This window comes from Alosa alosa, chromosome 12, assembly GCF_017589495.1.
Source record: "Alosa alosa isolate M-15738 ecotype Scorff River chromosome 12, AALO_Geno_1.1, whole genome shotgun sequence".
NCBI lineage: Eukaryota > Metazoa > Chordata > Actinopteri > Clupeiformes > Clupeidae > Alosa > Alosa alosa.
The window spans coordinates 8,412,962-8,430,156 of record NC_063200.1 but is presented as its reverse complement, the minus strand read 5'-3'; the positions used below and the strand labels follow the sequence as shown (position 1 = coordinate 8,430,156).

At 42.3% G+C, this 17,195-nt stretch overlaps 1 protein-coding gene across 1 annotated transcript in view; it reads right to left on the bottom strand.

Moving 5' to 3' along the window:
- Positions 1 to 255: 255 nt before the first annotated feature.
- nedd4l (NEDD4 like E3 ubiquitin protein ligase) overlaps positions 256 to 17,195 on the bottom strand; it is a 62,659-nt gene continuing 45,719 nt past the window's right edge. The window contains 15 exon segments of the mRNA XM_048259554.1: positions 256 to 2,025; positions 2,130 to 2,202; positions 2,444 to 2,540; positions 7,058 to 7,165; positions 7,428 to 7,487; positions 7,981 to 8,041; positions 8,160 to 8,233; positions 8,403 to 8,498; positions 8,653 to 8,723; positions 8,832 to 8,953; positions 10,107 to 10,336; positions 10,871 to 10,936; positions 11,083 to 11,141; positions 12,029 to 12,083; positions 14,036 to 14,113. Of these exon segments, the coding sequence (XP_048115511.1) occupies positions 1,923 to 2,025; positions 2,130 to 2,202; positions 2,444 to 2,540; positions 7,058 to 7,165; positions 7,428 to 7,487; positions 7,981 to 8,041; positions 8,160 to 8,233; positions 8,403 to 8,498; positions 8,653 to 8,723; positions 8,832 to 8,953; positions 10,107 to 10,336; positions 10,871 to 10,936; positions 11,083 to 11,141; positions 12,029 to 12,083; positions 14,036 to 14,113 (1,353 nt within the window). The 3' untranslated portion in view covers positions 256 to 1,922.

Here is a 17,195-nt window from a genome sequence, read left to right as displayed (position 1 = left end):
TATGGAAGACATTTAATTTGGACTGGATTTGTTATCCATGAGATCAGCAACATTGCTACTCCTGTAGCTCATGATATATTAATGTAGTTTATGATGTTATAACTGTGTGAAAGTGTGTTAAGCATTTTCCCCCATCAGGTTCCAGGGCGATCCACTGCTAACAGAGGTGGCAGTAAAACCCCACATCTTAACAGGTTTTCTGACCACAGAGGCCAGAGCAAAGGCACACATGAAAGAATCACATCACACCAGTCCTTACAGAGTTCAATGTCTCACTTTAATTTGTTCCAAGTATTATGAAATGCAGGATCTTGTGGTGATGTGGAATTAAACTAAGTGATAATTCCCCCATTCATAAAAAAAAGAACCCCATTTAAAAATGAGACAGAAAGAAGAAAAAAGGAGGACAGATGTAAATAATATCATTAATTTACTAGATCACATGTATGTTTAGTGAGTGGCTGAAGGAAGAATCTAGAAAAGAAGTGGAAGGGGCCCAAGTCTGGGTGACATGACTGTGTGTTAAAACGTTAGCAGCAGTCAGATGTAGAGACATTAGGTATTGCACCAGGTAATTGAGTGCTTTCAAGAGCAGAAATCAACAAACAAACAAAATCATTCAAGTTAATAAGAGACGCAGGACAGCCGATATGATCAAGAATGGGATCTATAAAGTGCCCTTTTGGTTTAGTGTGTCAGAAGAAAGGGGGAAAAAAAAAGATGTCGAGAGTGAAAAAGAAAAAAACAAAAAGCCTGCGGCTTTCAACATCACATCTTGCACAGCTTCAATCGTTCATGTGTTCATTAATACTTCCATCTAATGTAGTACATACAGATGAGAAAGAATTGTTAAGAAATTAATTTACAGCATTATGGACATGGATAAGCATAATCTTCATAATAATAGTAATAATAATAATAATAATAATAATAATAATAATAATAATAATAATAATAGTAATATGTATATATCTGCTGTGACATCCCCTCCTTCTCCAACACACACTAATGTACATTTCCTATAGGTTCCCCCACAGCCCTTCTTGTACATCCCAGCAGGAGAAAAACAGAAAAATTACTATGGAATCATAGCAAACACAAGTAACATGTTCATGCCAGTTTCATAGCACTATGATAAATCTGTAATTGAGGCCTTCTTGCAATGATTTTCACTGTTGGCTTGATTCATGCCTACAGATAAACATTGTCTAAAAGAGCAAACATCATATTGGTACAAATATCACATCTGAGTATTCCCTACGAGTAACCACAAGGATGATAAAAATCCGATAAAAATGATTATGACCATCCTGTTGCTTCATAGCTTTCGTTGCAAAAGGGAGATTTAAAAAGCCAGGAGGCAGGACAGCGTGGCATGTTGGGGAGGAGAGTGGACTCTGATCATGGGTCATGTCATCATCAGTGCTTGGCTAGTGTTGCTAAGGTAATATGGTAGAGTGAGACCTGCTTAAGTCATAGTTGCAAGTTTGTCTTTGTGTTTTCATTTTTTTTTTGCTTTTTTATTAAAATAATGCAAAAAACTCGGGCCATGCCCATTTCCAGCAGAAGAGGAGAGTAGAAATGCACCGGAGGCTCGTGTCTTAACGAGATGGAGAGGGGACTTGCGCTCCTGACCGCTCTACTCTGGCCTGCCCAGACAGACAGGCAGGCAGGCAGGACAGAGAGACAGACACCAACTCCAGCATAAAGGGCACTGCTCTTTTGCTTGACTGCTAGACTATGAGCAGTCTCAGGGTCGGGTGCAGCTCGCCTGCATGCATAAACGTGCACGTCTGCGCCGCTACACCTGCGGCAAAATGGCAGCATGGTGTGTGTGTGTGTGTGTGTGTGTGTGTGTGTGTGTGTGTGTGTGTGTGTGTTGTGTCTGTAGTTGTAGTGGCAGGCAGTTGTGATCTCTCTTTTTAGTCCACCCCCTCAAATCCTTGGGCATTCTCTACTGCCATGAGCAGCTTCTCTCTCAAGTCTTCAAATGTGTCGTAGGCAGGCAGGTCCAGTCGATTGAAGCTAAAAGACAAAAGCAAGGTACAGTTACTCTATCTGAAGTGCCGCAATCTAACTGAATACGCATTTTAAATGTGCTCTAGGTTAGTCACACGCAGAGTACATACCAGGTGTGAGCTCGTGGCAGCTTATCAGGCGTCCCCCACTGCTCTATGGTGAAGAGCTGTGGCCCATTTGAACCTGAAAGGAGAAAAACACACACACACACACACACACACACACACACACACACACACACACAGAGCAATAATTGCACACAGCAAGAGAACGGTCATTCAATTAATAATTCATCAACAGTGCGAGAAGGTGTGTGTACATGCACCCCCATGCACAGTAATGATGTGCCTTCACATTTCCTTGAGTGCAGAAGTAGATTTGATTTTTTTAATTTGTAGGGGGTCTGTGTATGCATTTTATTTACCATAGAGCTCAGCAAAGCCGTTCATTGGCACTCTGGACGTTCCAGTGACAAACTGTAGCAGACGGATCCTCTTCTCCGCATCCATCAGAAGCACAGCCTAAAACGACACACACAGCCAGACCACAATCATCAACTTACTGAATGCTTTACTATGCCTTCATGTTCAGCCACATGTAAAGCCTCACATTAAAAAGACTATGGTCCCGAGCTCAGGGAGAAGAGTGCAAGTACAGTTTTCTTTGCACTCTTCTAATATGCAAGTATGGCTATTCTCAGCTAAGGATATATGCAAAGCTTCCGACAAATGTCATTAAGGGTTCCCACTCTAAGTCAAATGTAAAATGTCATGACTTTTCCCCCATTTCCCTGAAATTAAATTTCCACAACCTACTATATAATCAATGGTACCAAAGATTTCAGAGCTGCCGCACAGCAGCTTTGACTTTATGGAGTGGGAGATGAATAAATGGATATTGAAAAAACAAGGGCTAGCCAAACGACTCAAAGAAGCAGCAATGGAAAAAAAAGAATAATCGAATAAACACCAATACTGCATGGACATGAATTGGTATTCATGTATTTTGCTAAGTAAATTTGAACCAAAACACTTCTAATGCCAAACGAAAAACAGAATAGAGCAATTGTGGTCAACTAAATATTTAGGCAGGACAACTGTAACTTTCAAAGGTGCTGGGCTTCAGTTTGCAGATTCAAATTTATTTTCTAACAAGCTAAATGCAGAGAGGACTTTTGTAATCTTTCTCACTGTTCTGTGTTCTTGACAATCTTATTTTGTCCAGCTTCATGTTGATAAAACTATTAACACTTGGAAGATGTGACTTTCAGTAACCAAACCAATGTGTGATTAGTTTGTGATTAAGCTATAAATTAATTAATTAAATTCATGTGCGCATGCATGTGTGTGTGTGTGTGTGTGTGTGTGTGTGTGTGTGTGTGTGTGTGTGTGTGTGTGTGTGTGTGTGTCAGGGCATCAGGGTCCTGATAAACAGTTTCTGTTCCAACAGCTTTCATCTGAGCAAACAGCAGCAGTGTATCTCCAAATAGACTTTGATCTGAATCAGGCCCCATGCTGGGGGCCACAGATCACAGCGACACTGACACAGGGTATATGCAGGAATCATAGAGTTGAATTTACTACTTTTTACTACCTTTTTTACTACCTCCACAATATTTTTTACTACTACATCAATTATTAGGGGTATGCAATTATTACACTTCCGCCATTGGAGTCTATGGCAGCCCATAGAACGCCTGGCTAAAAAGTGCAGATTTTTGGCAGAAAGTTTCGGGACACTCCACTGACCACTCACACTCATTTACGGACCTCTAAACCCAGCCATCTAGCGCCATCAACAGGTCAAAATCTGGCCGAAAATTGAACCGCTGGGTCTAAAGTTATGAAATTTGGCACACTGATTCAGCACTGTCCCATGATCACTCTCACCAATTTACAGAACTCTATGCCCAACACTCTAGTGCCACCAATGGGTCGAACCTGGATTGCATTCACGCATGTGACCATTGAACGGTGCGTCCGATTTTCACATATCAGGCACCGTTGGAATCCCTGGACTGACCTAAGTTCAATGACCCCTATTACGTCACTTTTCGCCATATTGGACCTCCGCCATATTGGATTTAGTCCAAACTCTACGAAAAGTTTCAGCGGTCACAAATTTCATCCGATTTTCACGGAACTTGGCGGAGATGATCTTCTGCCCGAGCCGCACAAAAGATACTTGTCAGATTTTTCAATTTCATTTTTGTTTGCCCGTGACAGCCAATCAAATATGGCGATGAAACCGCCAAACAGGAAGTGGACAAACATCTAGGTGACGCTTTGAGTTAACATAACAAAACTCAATACAATTAGTCAGGACACTGTCCCAATCACTCACAGCAATTTTTATGCATATACATCGAACACTCTAGCGCCACCACCAGTTCAACGCTGGACATGTGTTCAGGTGCGTGATTCTTGACTCTTTTGTCTGATTTTCACAATTGAGGTAGCGTCTGAATCCTTGGACCATCCCGAGTTCATCGACCCCTATTCCGTCACTTTCCGCCATATTGGACCTCCGCCATATTGGATTTAGTCCAAACTCTACGAAAAGTTTCAGCGGTTACAAATTTCATCTGATTTTCACAGAACTTGGCAGAGATGATCTTCAGACCGAGCCGCACAAACGATACTTGTCAGATTTTTAATTTCAAGTTTATTTGCCCGTGACAGCCAATCACACATGGCGACGATGCCGCCTAACAGGGAGTGGGCTAACATCTCGGCTACGCTTTAATGTATGAAGTCCAAACTTGGTACAGGGACTTGGTACCTGATTGTGAGGACGCACTAGGAAATTGGAATCATTTGGCCTCTATAGGGGTCGCTGCAATACAGGAAATGAGCTTGTATCTCAGCAACACTTTGATGTCCAAAGTCCAAACTTGGTATAAGGACATGTTACCTCATTATGATGACACCCTAGGAAATTGGCATCATTTGGCCTCTATAGGGGGCGCTGCAATACGGGAAGTGAGCTTGTATCTCAGCAACGCTTTGATGTATGAAGTCCAAACTTAATACAGAGACAAAGTAGCTGATTGTGAGGACATGCAAGGAAAGTGGTCTCATTTGGCCTCTAGGGGTGCTGTAATAGACAAATTGAGCTCACATCTCAGCAACTCTTTGGTGTATGAAGTCCAGGGACATGGTAGCTGATTCTGAGAATGCACAAGGACATTGGTGTAATTTGCGCCTCCAGGGGCACTATAACAAAGTAAATGAGCTTTTTTCTTTATCCAATTGCAATCAAACTTGCTGTGAGTGCTTGCTCATGCCATGGCAACTCCATTCCTGCTATAGCGCACTGCTTGGCCCCCACATTGCACCATGAAAAATAAAATAAAATCTGAGGGTTTCAGTTGTTAAATAGGTGAAAACAATAAATGTAGCCATGTAGCTCCATAGGACCCCATGTATTTTGGACTCATGAAAAATACTTCCCAAAACAACAGTTATTATAAGGATGCCACCATCGCCATCTAGGTGAACTCTGGTGAACAGCAGCCAAATTCGGTTTGTATGGGATTAAGAGAGAGTGGGGAGGCTCTCCGTAGACGGGCTATGATTTAACTGACTCAAGTTTTCATAGGATATTGAATGCTTTAAATGTGAATGCCATAAACTTAATTCACCATTAATTAGATTAGCGTGGTTCTTCACAAAGTTGTCATCTAAATGCAGTGTTTTGTAGGCTATTCAAAGCATTTCACGTTCATCACTCAGTTGTGGTGTAGGCCTGTCTTGAGTGATCGCTGTCCCTTTATAAATGTCTGGGACTTTAAATTACGTTTTAACTCCATGCTGTTTTTGTTAGACAGCGCCGTCTTTAAATCAGTTTTTCTACCGTTTTAATAAATGACACACGCACTTAAGTGGTTACAAGTAAGGAATTGTTTTCACTCGTTTTCTTGCAATTCCCACGTAACATTAGATACTAGGTCTAGGTTATATTAAAAAAATGGTATCGGTTATGCCTACTATGTCAGTGACTAGTTTGAACTTTATTACTGATGGGCTAGGTGGAATAATTTAACTATTGCACGGTTCTGGATTATCACAGTCAGATGGCAGCGCCACCGTCAGCTGAACGAAAGCACACTAGTCAAGTCCACAGTTGTTAAAACTTCCAGCTGAAGTAGTCTAGTGCGAACTGAGAGAGTTGCCTCCTAACGGAGTGAGTGTAGCCGATATTTTCTTAGCTGCTATCAGAGTGATAGGCTAGCCTACATCTACCGCTCCTTTGCTACATGAACAAATATTATCAGCTGAGTGACAGAAGCACCGGACATTTGACCAGCAGGCCCATAAACGCTGCTCTGGTTCCTCTGGTAGCCTGCGGTAGGGCCTAGATGACGTGAAAAAAAAGCGAGGGAATGGACAGCTGTATTCATATTTTCTCCAGAATGACATGTCACATGATAAAGATACTAAAACTCCTTATGGTTTCTCTGATGCTACATTTCTGAGGGGGAAAAGTTTTGTAAGAATAAAAGACTAAACAACATTTTCACAGTCAAAGCTCACATCACTGATACTCTATGGTACAACATAACGGTGTTTACAGATATGGAAAATCCAACTAGAGTGACATGGCAAGCTAAATCTAGTGAAACTAGAACATGGGAATAGCTGAGGCTCATTGCAGTCAGTGTTTACATGTTAAACTGAGCACATATCTTCAGACAGATTCATTTTGGAGCTAAATATTAAAACATTACATAGTCCATCATATTTAGCCTTTTGTTCACACTGAAATGTCTCAAACAGTGCTAGTTAAACACAAACATTTCTAAATGTTCAAAAATGTCCAAATGTCCATTTGTCACGTCACCAATTCAGACTTTAAAGTCATAGCCTATGGGTACAAAAACGGCCAAAAACTGCACCGATCAGGTTCTTGGGGTTAAAGTGTAAAAGCCAAACCAAACAGTTGAGGGAGGATACCTATGCCACCTGATATTGTACTTTTGCACGCAGTGCGTGTGAAAAGAGACAGCAAAGAAAGAATGAGAAACAGGAGGAGTTACCTTCCAGAACCACTGGATGACAGGATGGTTGGGGCAGTAGCCATTCTTGTAGACAGTGTGCTGCCTCCAGTCATTCACATCCACATCACCCAGACCGCACATCAGAAGCTGGACAACAAAACACAACCATTAAGGCCTAGACTATACACAAACATGACATATGCACCACGAATGACAACTCACTACACATCATCAGGTGTATCAAATATTGAAAAAGCAGTACTGTGCGCTGGGGGTTACACAGAGTACTCAAGTGCAACCCCTACCTGCAGACTTCGGCAACTGAGATTAGCTTACTGCGGCAGTCAACACTCACGAGCACCTTCATATCAGCACTGCAACATAGTGTTTCTCTGGCGCTAGTGCTTACCTCCAGCTCATTCTCATCAAAAATCTTGATAAGGTCGATAATAATGAGTTCAGTGAAACCCTGTGAGAAAGACAGTATTTGTCATCAAACACCGATCCAAAGTATATTTTCACCATCTACCTCCAGCTAGACAGAAGCATACATCATTTTTTACTTTTCCACTGCAAATTCATTCATTCTCAGAGTTTACAATAATGTATGCCTGTTTTTAATTAAATACCTTTTATAAAGGTTTCAAATGAAAATTAAACTGGAATAACTCAAGCAAATGCTAATAGTGCATTATTTTTCCAAAACCCATTTCATTCTGCCCCCTTGTGGTAAATGTGTCATATCAACAGACATGCCACACGAGAGCAGAGAGAGAGAGAGAGAGAGAGAGAGAGAGAGAGAGAGAGAGAGAGAGAGAGAGAGAGAGAGAGAGAGAGAGAGAGAGAGAGAGAGAGAGAGAGAGAGAGAGAGAGAGAGAGATAGAGATAGAGATAGAGAGATAGAGAGATAGAGAGATACTTTATTGATCCCCAAGGGGAAATTCAATTGATGATGTAAATACCTCCAGAAAGGCGTTCATCTGCTTCTGCACCCGGTTCACAAATCTCCACTGGATGACAAGACTGCGTACAGAGCAGACAAAACATGTTATTTAATGAGTCATACTGACATAAACAAGGTGGCAACAATGCATGTATTAACAATCAACATCAACCAGTCATGAGGCCTTGTTATACTCACTCAATGTACTCCTTTTTGTTGTCATTTGTGACAACCATATCTGAGCCACTGGGTTTCAGGTCAACCTGATATGTCTACAAAAACAGACACAAAGTCATCTCACTACGGAGGGATCAATGTGCATCACATGCATAATGCAGTTCTCTTTAACAGAATCTAAAAGTGCATGATTTAAAGGGCTAATTAAAAGAGCATGTGTGTATGACTGCACCATGAAGTACATCCAGGGGGGTGTGTGCGCACCTGGCCAAAGTTGTCTTCATCAATGCAAAACCGCAAGTCCAGTTCAGTTGGATCATTCTCAAGGATCCATTTGAGGGAGTTGTAGTATTCACTATCCTGCAGGTGCGCACAAGGGCACAGAACAGGCAACTGAGCAACCATATCACACAGGCTAACACTAGACACACAAAAAAAAAAAAAAAAACAGTGACTAACATCATTATTTCACACAAGTCAAGACAACAGCTTAGAGGCCGCTTTGCTGCCTTACCACAGACTCCATATCCTTCAGTGTAATCTGTTTTCCCAGCATCATCTTATAAAATGGTCGGATGAAGAAGCCTGCAGAAATAAGGTCAAACTTGTTTTTAATAACCATATCCATTACATGAAATTAAATCTGAGCATATGCGTGTCCAGAAGCACTTGGAAATACTGCAAGATACATACCGTCTAAAAGCTTCCCATGGTACACAGCCATGCCTGCCACACGTCCAATGAACTTAAAGTATGACAGGTGGTCTTCGTTACACAGACCTGAGTTGGGGTTGATCTGCAGGGTGTAGTTATCCCTAGAAAACACCAGAGGAAACACATCTCGTCAAACACGTCAGACAACCGCCAGAGGAGGCGGCTGAGAAATCCATTTGACTCTAAGTAATGAGGAATGGCTCACTGGCTGCATTAGGGAATCTATTCTGCCAAAGAAAGCTCCTCATGGCCACAGAGGGCACAGAACGCCAGCCTTGATGGGCTCTGCTGGGTGCAGCCACCAGTCTCTGCTAGTGATATGGCTCAACATTTGGGGCGTGTGGGACACGGCGCCACCACACTGTTTTTCACGGATGAATTCCACTAATCTATCCATCTGTCATGAGTAGGAAAAACCTCAGGGAGGGTTGCGATGGCTGAGATACATATATAAGCACCATCTCTGAGTGGAAATGGTGTGCACTGCACAGTAGCATGGTGTTCAGTTCCTACTGCATGGCTGGTCAGGAAAGAGAGTGAGTGGAAGGACACGCATTGTGCCCCATGCTGAGACTTCCCTCAGTGAAAAACTGGTATGTATTTTCTATTTTTTTTTTTTAAAAGGTGCCACGTGTAAGAATTGAGGTAAAAATATCCAAAAAATTAGCTACACACATCAAAAGAATGAGAAGAAATAAGGGCGATGATGTCATTAAAAAATTAACAAGGTATAGTGCTGCAGAGATATCAACCTGAATTAGCATGGTAAATTACTAGCCACAGGCCAACAGGTGTCATAATACCAGTTTCAGCCATGGGAGGCAGTATGCAGGCAACATAACCGCCAGCCAAACTGCAATACACGTTTCACGGTTGTTACTCCAGGGTAGACCAACTCACTTTCTGGAGGTATACTGCCCACATCTTATATGGAATGTGGAGTATGAATTGATTTTTTGGCGGACATTACACATGGCACCTTTAAGTTCTCCTGAGTACTTTACTCTGAACTGCAGTACAATGAAAATGTTCTGAGATGAGGCACAGCACTGACCTAGAACAGCCCGAGTAGTGCTTTAATATTTGACCTCTTTAATGTAAGCATAAGCATATAGGTACTATCCAACAACAATTATTAAGGTACGGGAACAATTCTGGTCAATGAACTCTGTGTGAATCTAGTGAGCAGTGTGATTTTTCGAGTAAATGTTTAACGAAGCGGTGTTTTTGTAGTAGACACTCCAGTGAACTCACGTGGCGGAATACTCAAAGAGGCCGTAGTAGGGGTTGAACATCTCCTTAGAGAGCAGGAAGAACCACTCACGGGCCACACCACCATAGTCCAGACCCTTTTCAGACTCAAACTCGATCCAAAGACGCGCCTTCAGGATGTCCGGCCGCTTCAGTGACATGATGCGCCGATACGACTCCTCAAAGATGTTGTTTCTGTGCAACTTCATCTCAAAGCGGTTAGGGATATCCGCCTGTATAGAGAGGGGAAGAAGTTAGAAGAAGACTTCAATTTGAACAGAGATGGTTGTTGAAAGAATCTTTGATGAGAAGCACAAAACCAGTTTCCATTGGCAGCGGTCATGGTACAGATGTATCGGACCTCAAAAGATGGGAAGGTCTGTTCATGTTAATGGAACTTTCTGCAGCATTCTGAAAAGCTGTATAATAACCATCCATGTAGTGTTCATTTGAGCCAGCAGTGTTTTGAAATATGATTTAATGCAAGAGTGTTGTAGATCTTAATGTGTGAAGCCTGCCTGCATCAAGTTAAATCTAAAATGCCCAAATAGTGGTACAAATTGAAATGTCACAGCTCTTTTGCCCACTTCATTTAGATTGTTCTCACTTGTTCGCCCAACATGCAGTGTGAGGCCAGCTGCTTAGCAATGCATGGCAAATGCGTGAATTTTCACACTTCCTGAACAGAGATGAAAGTGTAGACACTAACATAAAACAGATTCATGTGAAGCCCTGTGGCTCAATCATGTAAAAAGCAGGGATCTTACCGGTTTCTTTAACTTCTTCCTGAAGTAGTCATATTTCTGTTTGAACTCCCTCGAGTATGGCACGGCCTGGGAGAAGGGAATCATGGGAAATGTCACATACCAAGACTTATCGGAGTTGGAACTGTACTGTGTTTTAGATACGTTTGTGTATTACAGTGACATCAAGCATAAAGTTTAGAGGTTCCTGAATCACTGGGGGGAGCAGAACTCACAGGGCCTGTGATGGCGGGACTCTGGAGCCGAGGGTCCTCCCACTGCGTATTTCTGGTGTCTGGAAGAAAACCACCGAAGAGGAATCAAACTGACAGCTCTTAACAGAACATCCCCACACAGTCTCACAGAATCATCTCACACCCACACACACCGATGCAGTTGGTCCGACAGGTTTATTGACTAGTCAGTCTCTCCAGTATTTAGCAATGTTTCAATTCCAACAATAAACACAAAATCAACCAATCAGCGCAAATTATGTGCACCCTTCCAACCAATTCTCTGCTACCTCCAAAAATTCAAAATTTAAATAATGATAATAATAATAATAATAATAATAATAATAATAATAATAATAGAGCAATTTTTAACTTTCTCACGCAATTTTAGGGCATTCAGACTTTTTGGCTGCAACAATCTCACAAAAGGCCAACGAAATCCTGGAGGGACTGACTAGTATGAAGATAGAGCTCATATAGTTTGACACGTGTCTGCTTAAGTGACAGCATCTCTTCCCATGTCAGCCTTCAATAATAGATGCTATGAAACCTGAGCGCTCAAAGCCATTCACATTCCCAGGAGCCCATGGCTATTGACTCTACCCTGCCAGTGAGATGAACACGTCTCCCTCTCACCCTTTTCTAGCTCTCATCAAAAAAAGTGCCCTCCTCACTTGCCTCTCTGTTGAAGGTTTCTGAGCTGTTCTAACTCTCCATCCTTCCCCCATGTTTTCTCTCCTCTCTCTCTCTCTCTCTCTCTCTCTCTCTAATATGCCACATAGCTTTGAAAGAGTTCATCAGAGTAATGAAGGCTGAGAGAATGAGAGTTAAAGAGAACCATGTGACAGAGAACTGGAGAGTGCAGAGGAGAGGGAGATGGAAGGATTAAAAACCATCTGTTCTCCAGGGGAACCCGTGTGTGTGTGTTGAAGAGGAAAAGTGGTCTTACTGTGGTCAATGTAGAAGGTTCTTCCATCAGCATGGATTCGCTCCTCCCATCCAGGCTAAAGATCAGAGAGAAGAGAGTTACCAATAAGGCCACTAAAATACAAAACAGACACAGAACAAGAGAGAAAGAAAGAAAGAAAGAAAGAAAGAAAGAGAGAGAGAGAAGAGAGAGAGAGAGAGAGAAAAACATACACAAATATTGACAAGTGCAACTTGCTTAATCTGATATATACAAGGGGAAGACAACAACATTTCACTCACATGCAAAACCACAAGCACACAAGTTTTCCCCATTTCTTTCCTTTAATAAGCCCTTCTCCCTCACTCTCGCTACCTCCTTCCCACCGTTTCCTTTAATAAGCCCTTCTCCCTCACTCTCGCTACCTCCTTCCCACCGTTTCCCAATCTCTGCTGCTGCCAGGGCAGGAGGCAGCCCGTTGACACAGCCCCTTCAGCTGGGATGGAGTCTGGCCCAGCTGCTCCCCCGGCATGCTGCATGGCACAGATACACCGCCCTCCGACTGAGACCTCTGCTCAGCGGGCCGACTGGGGCCCTGGCCCGACGAGACACAAAGACACCAGAGCCACCCCAATGTGTCACATCACAAGCACACGGGCCGCAGACTCACACACACACACACACACACAAACGCACCCCCCATGACTGAACAGGGGCTGGGGTGTGTGTGTGTGTGTGGGGTTTGGGGGCACGGCACACTGTGCAGTCGCAATCCAGGGAAGACTCCAGGCTCAGCTGGAGTGGAGGAATGGATGGAGCAGAATGAAGATGTGTGACTGGGGGGTGGGGGTGGGGGAGAGTGATGGAGGGCCAGAGAGACTGGCACATGTCAAGCAGGAACGGAGCGTGATGGAGGGGAGGGGAAGGGCTGGGGGAGCGGAGGAGGACACAGTCAGAACCATGCCAGTTATGAGAGTCCAGAGAGAGAGAGAGAGAGAGAGAGAGAGAGAGAGAGAGAGAGAGCAGGCAGAAGGAGGCTGAGCTTGCAAACCAGCACCAACCTCCTCTGGAAGATTCTACTGGCCAAACGCCACCCCGCGCCACACAGCGGGGAAAAACGTCGTCCCACACGCCACGGAGAGAACAGAGAAAAAGCAAAACACACACACACGCACACATACAAACAATAACAAAAAAACACCTGACTGTGAGAGACTGCTGCCTGAAACTGAAGATTATTTCAAAGTGTAATGCAAAAATATTGTTATACTTATACTACTTTACAGTTTAATGTTATTTAATCTGTATTTGTTGAGCTGCTTTTTCATTTATTCTCTCCTCTGTGACTCAAACTTTCCTGCTGACATGCCCCTATCTTACAGTGTCACATATCTCAGAAAGTCGTCCTTTGACCAAAGAAATGGGAAGAAAACACAAGAGTTTGATTGCAGACAGCAGCAGACATCATCTCTCATAACTGTGCAGCATTGGTGCTCCAGACCAATGCAGGCTCACAGGCATTCAGCATGAAGTCACAGCAACGTTTGTGATTGACTGATTCTAAAGCTACACTACAGATGACAAACTGAAAGTAAATACAACCTCCAGTGACTGGAAAAACAAAGTGCAAATGATGGCCGTGTCGGGAATGATTGAAAACTCGCACTTAAAAACACCATTACTGTGGTGTGAATGGAACCAAACTTGGGAGTTGAAATATTCTGCAGCATCATTCAAGACATGAAGACTTGAAGCAAAGAGTACCTCAAAATGGTGAGGTGTCTGCTTAGTGTCTGCTTTCTGGTCTATGGGTGAAAATCACAACCCGACATTTCACTGATAATGTGATTTCTTCTCATAGACACATTCACACACATTCTATTTACAGTCTCAGACTGTGCAGTCTGCTGATTCTTACGAAAGGTTGATATTTTCACCCCTAAAAGTTAAAGCTACCCTTTGTCAGAGGGTATATAAAGACAGTGGCAACAGACCAGGTCTTGAATGAGTGCAGGATTGTGGAAAATGCGGTTCTCTTTTCAAACTCACTGGAAGCGGGCCCAGGTCACCAGGGTCCAGAGATGCTTTTGTCCTCATGTGGATAGGGTATTTCAGGCGTGGATCCTCCTGAAAAGAGACAGAGGCAAACTGGCCGTAAGTGTTTGAATGTAAGCGATTATAAAAGCATATTAGTTTGCATACAAATACCTTACATACTGTACATATTCAACAACAAAATCAACTGGAACTATACAGCATATTGCAATATTATACAACAGTTTGGTCTAGTCAAACTTTATTAATTTCTGATTGGACAAAAAACATTTACAATATCCCAGGAAAATCTCCACTCAGACTCTTCACTGCTAGTAATCACTCCGGCGTGAACATTCCGTTCAAAACTAGAGAGCAGCAATTTCATACGATTTCAATTATAAACGTCACATTTGTCAGTTGAATGTCGGATGAAGGTTCAATTTAGCATGTGACCTATAGACATGCAAGCAGACTACAAAAGTTCTTGTGTGCACAAGCACATAAAACATGTCCCACTGAACTTGGCTCTTGAGTGATATGCCATGTTGCTTGGCAACAGGAGATCTCAAGGCAAATATTTTTTTGTGTCTTTAAACTTGATTAGTTGTTAAGTTTAGTTAGTAAATCCTTTTTGACTATAAAAAATAATTCAAAACTGAAATGTTCTATGTAAATATTTAACCACTTTGCTGCAATAACTGCCTTCATAGAATTGATATTGACCATCTAGGTTGGTGGGATTGCTGCCACAAATTCTCAGTAGGATTTTGATCAGGCCTTTGACTGATCCATTTCAGAATGTTCACTTTACTGTTTGTGAGGTACTCCAGTATAGTTTTAGCCTTAGGCTATACCTTGGGTAGCTGGTAGGTAATGGATAAATAATCCCTCTCCCAAACCTTATTTTTACAGCACACTGAAGCAGGCTTTCTTGCCATGTAGAGTTTATTTCCATTCATTCTACCTTCAAGACTTCAAACTTTCCAGCTAACAGCATACCACCACTGCCCTATTTCACCGTGGTGTTTCTTGAGGCATTGGCAGATTAACACTACATGTAGCGTTTTAGGAATTGGCCAAAAGTTGAACTTTGGTCTCAAATGACCATAAAATACCCCCACCCCATGCATGTTTTACTGTTAATCTTCTACACCAATGATTTGTTTCAGTCAACCTCCAATAGTGCAGTTTTATGTCTAACTATGGACACTACTGCGGATAATAAGATAGGACTCCTACAACTGACCCCCAATTCCAGTCACAGATGTTTTTTGGGTGATCAACTGGTCTCCAAACGGCCACAGCAACGAAGCGCAATGACTGAAGAACTTGTAGGAAATTGTTGGTATTTGTGGGGGCCTGCAACAAGGGTACTGCCGCAACAACTTGCTGCATTAGCCTCAAAATGTATTATCATCATTATTATTACTTTCTTCTCTATTATTGTGTTAAATGTTTAAAATGTAAAGCACTTTGAGCTGCATTCTGTGTATGAAAGGTGCTATACAAATACAGCTTATTATTATTATTATTATCTAGTGAAAGGCTGGCAAGCAACACTGGTTCATGCTGAAGAACTAGCATGACACTATTATGTAGCGAATAATAGATTAGGATGACAGAAAGGGGTAGCAGCAGTAGCGCCACAAATTCATATTTAATCTATCTGTCTTCATTAGTAATTAAATGGCACTGTGTTCAAAATACTGCTCCTACAAAGGCAAGGACACAACCATGTCCCACAGAGGTAAACAAAGAGATTATTGTGTTGATGAAATCAGATCACATTGGAATGCCCCAACCGGCATTACCCTTTCCCATCACCAGGTGTCAGAATGTAGCTATATGAAATATTACCATCTGCATCACAGCTTCATGAGCCACACTTCTCCTACGCTCCACTCCAAAGGTGTGTGTGTGTGTGTGTGTGTGTGTGTGCACATGTAGGCGTTGGCTGTTGCTTACGCAGTACCACAGTCTCTGGTTCCAGGCTGTTTTCTTTTTTTCCTTATATGGGTGTGTCAATACTCCAGCACAAAAGCGGTAATGGAGTGTCAGAACTATAACACAAGCACACAAATATAACATCCCCTGTACTTGGAGAGCCATCTCATACATAAGTCTGAAAACAGCACATTTTTCTTAATCTATCGGTCACAGGTTTCATTTGATGGCCTTGTTCATACTGGCTATTAAGTTTGTTTGCATATTGCATTGCACACTTAGGAACAACATGCCAACTCCCAGTATGCACTAAGAAAAGAAAAGGGTCATGATATGGGTCACTGACAAGCTATTACGGATTACATTTGCCAAAAAGAAAAGGAATATTTCACCTAAATACTATTAGAGAATCAATATGCTCAGTTTCCTTCATACGTTTCCTACAGATGCGAGATGATGAGATCAGTATTGCATTAGTCAACAAAAGGAAATATGATACCACAGTCAGCTAAGAGAGAACATTATCCTACAACAGAACTATAACCCAAGTGACAATATTAATGTCGCCCAATCATTGAAGAAATATGTAATTGCTTACGTACGGATCCCTTACCAGTTTGCTGGACAAAAGGAAAGCCACTCTAGCTAATGCATTATTTCTACAATTTCAGCATTTACATCAAGGTACATTATATGCAAGATTTGCTCTAACTGCTGCTCTGAATATACTGTAAGCTACAGGACTGTGAAGCATTTTATCAACCCAACTCATGATGCCCATAAATATCTGCATGGCATCTGATCAGAAATGGCACACAATTATTCAAAGAGCAACAAATAACATATGTGAATAATGTCTGCACTCTGCTGCAGGCTATCTTTGACCTGTTTCTCTTAAGGCTCCAGGGAGCAGGGATTCCCCTGCATTGTGCTGAGAGCCTGCACACCTGTCTGATAGCATGCTGACACTGAAGGGCTTTTTTGGGAGTTCTTGCCAGCTCAGCAGATCAGCTCCTCCATCTGTTGCCAGCTGCCCGCGGGCTCATGCAGGCTGACCAGCGTGGGAACCTCCGTTCCACCAATGGACATCTCCACCAACAGCAAAACAAAACATCCACAGCAACAGCCCAAAACAAAACGTCAAAACACTCTGATGCAAAAACATCCACAAAATGTGAACATTCTCACGTCTTGAGGGAGGGGAACCCAATGTATTGTTGATTTTATA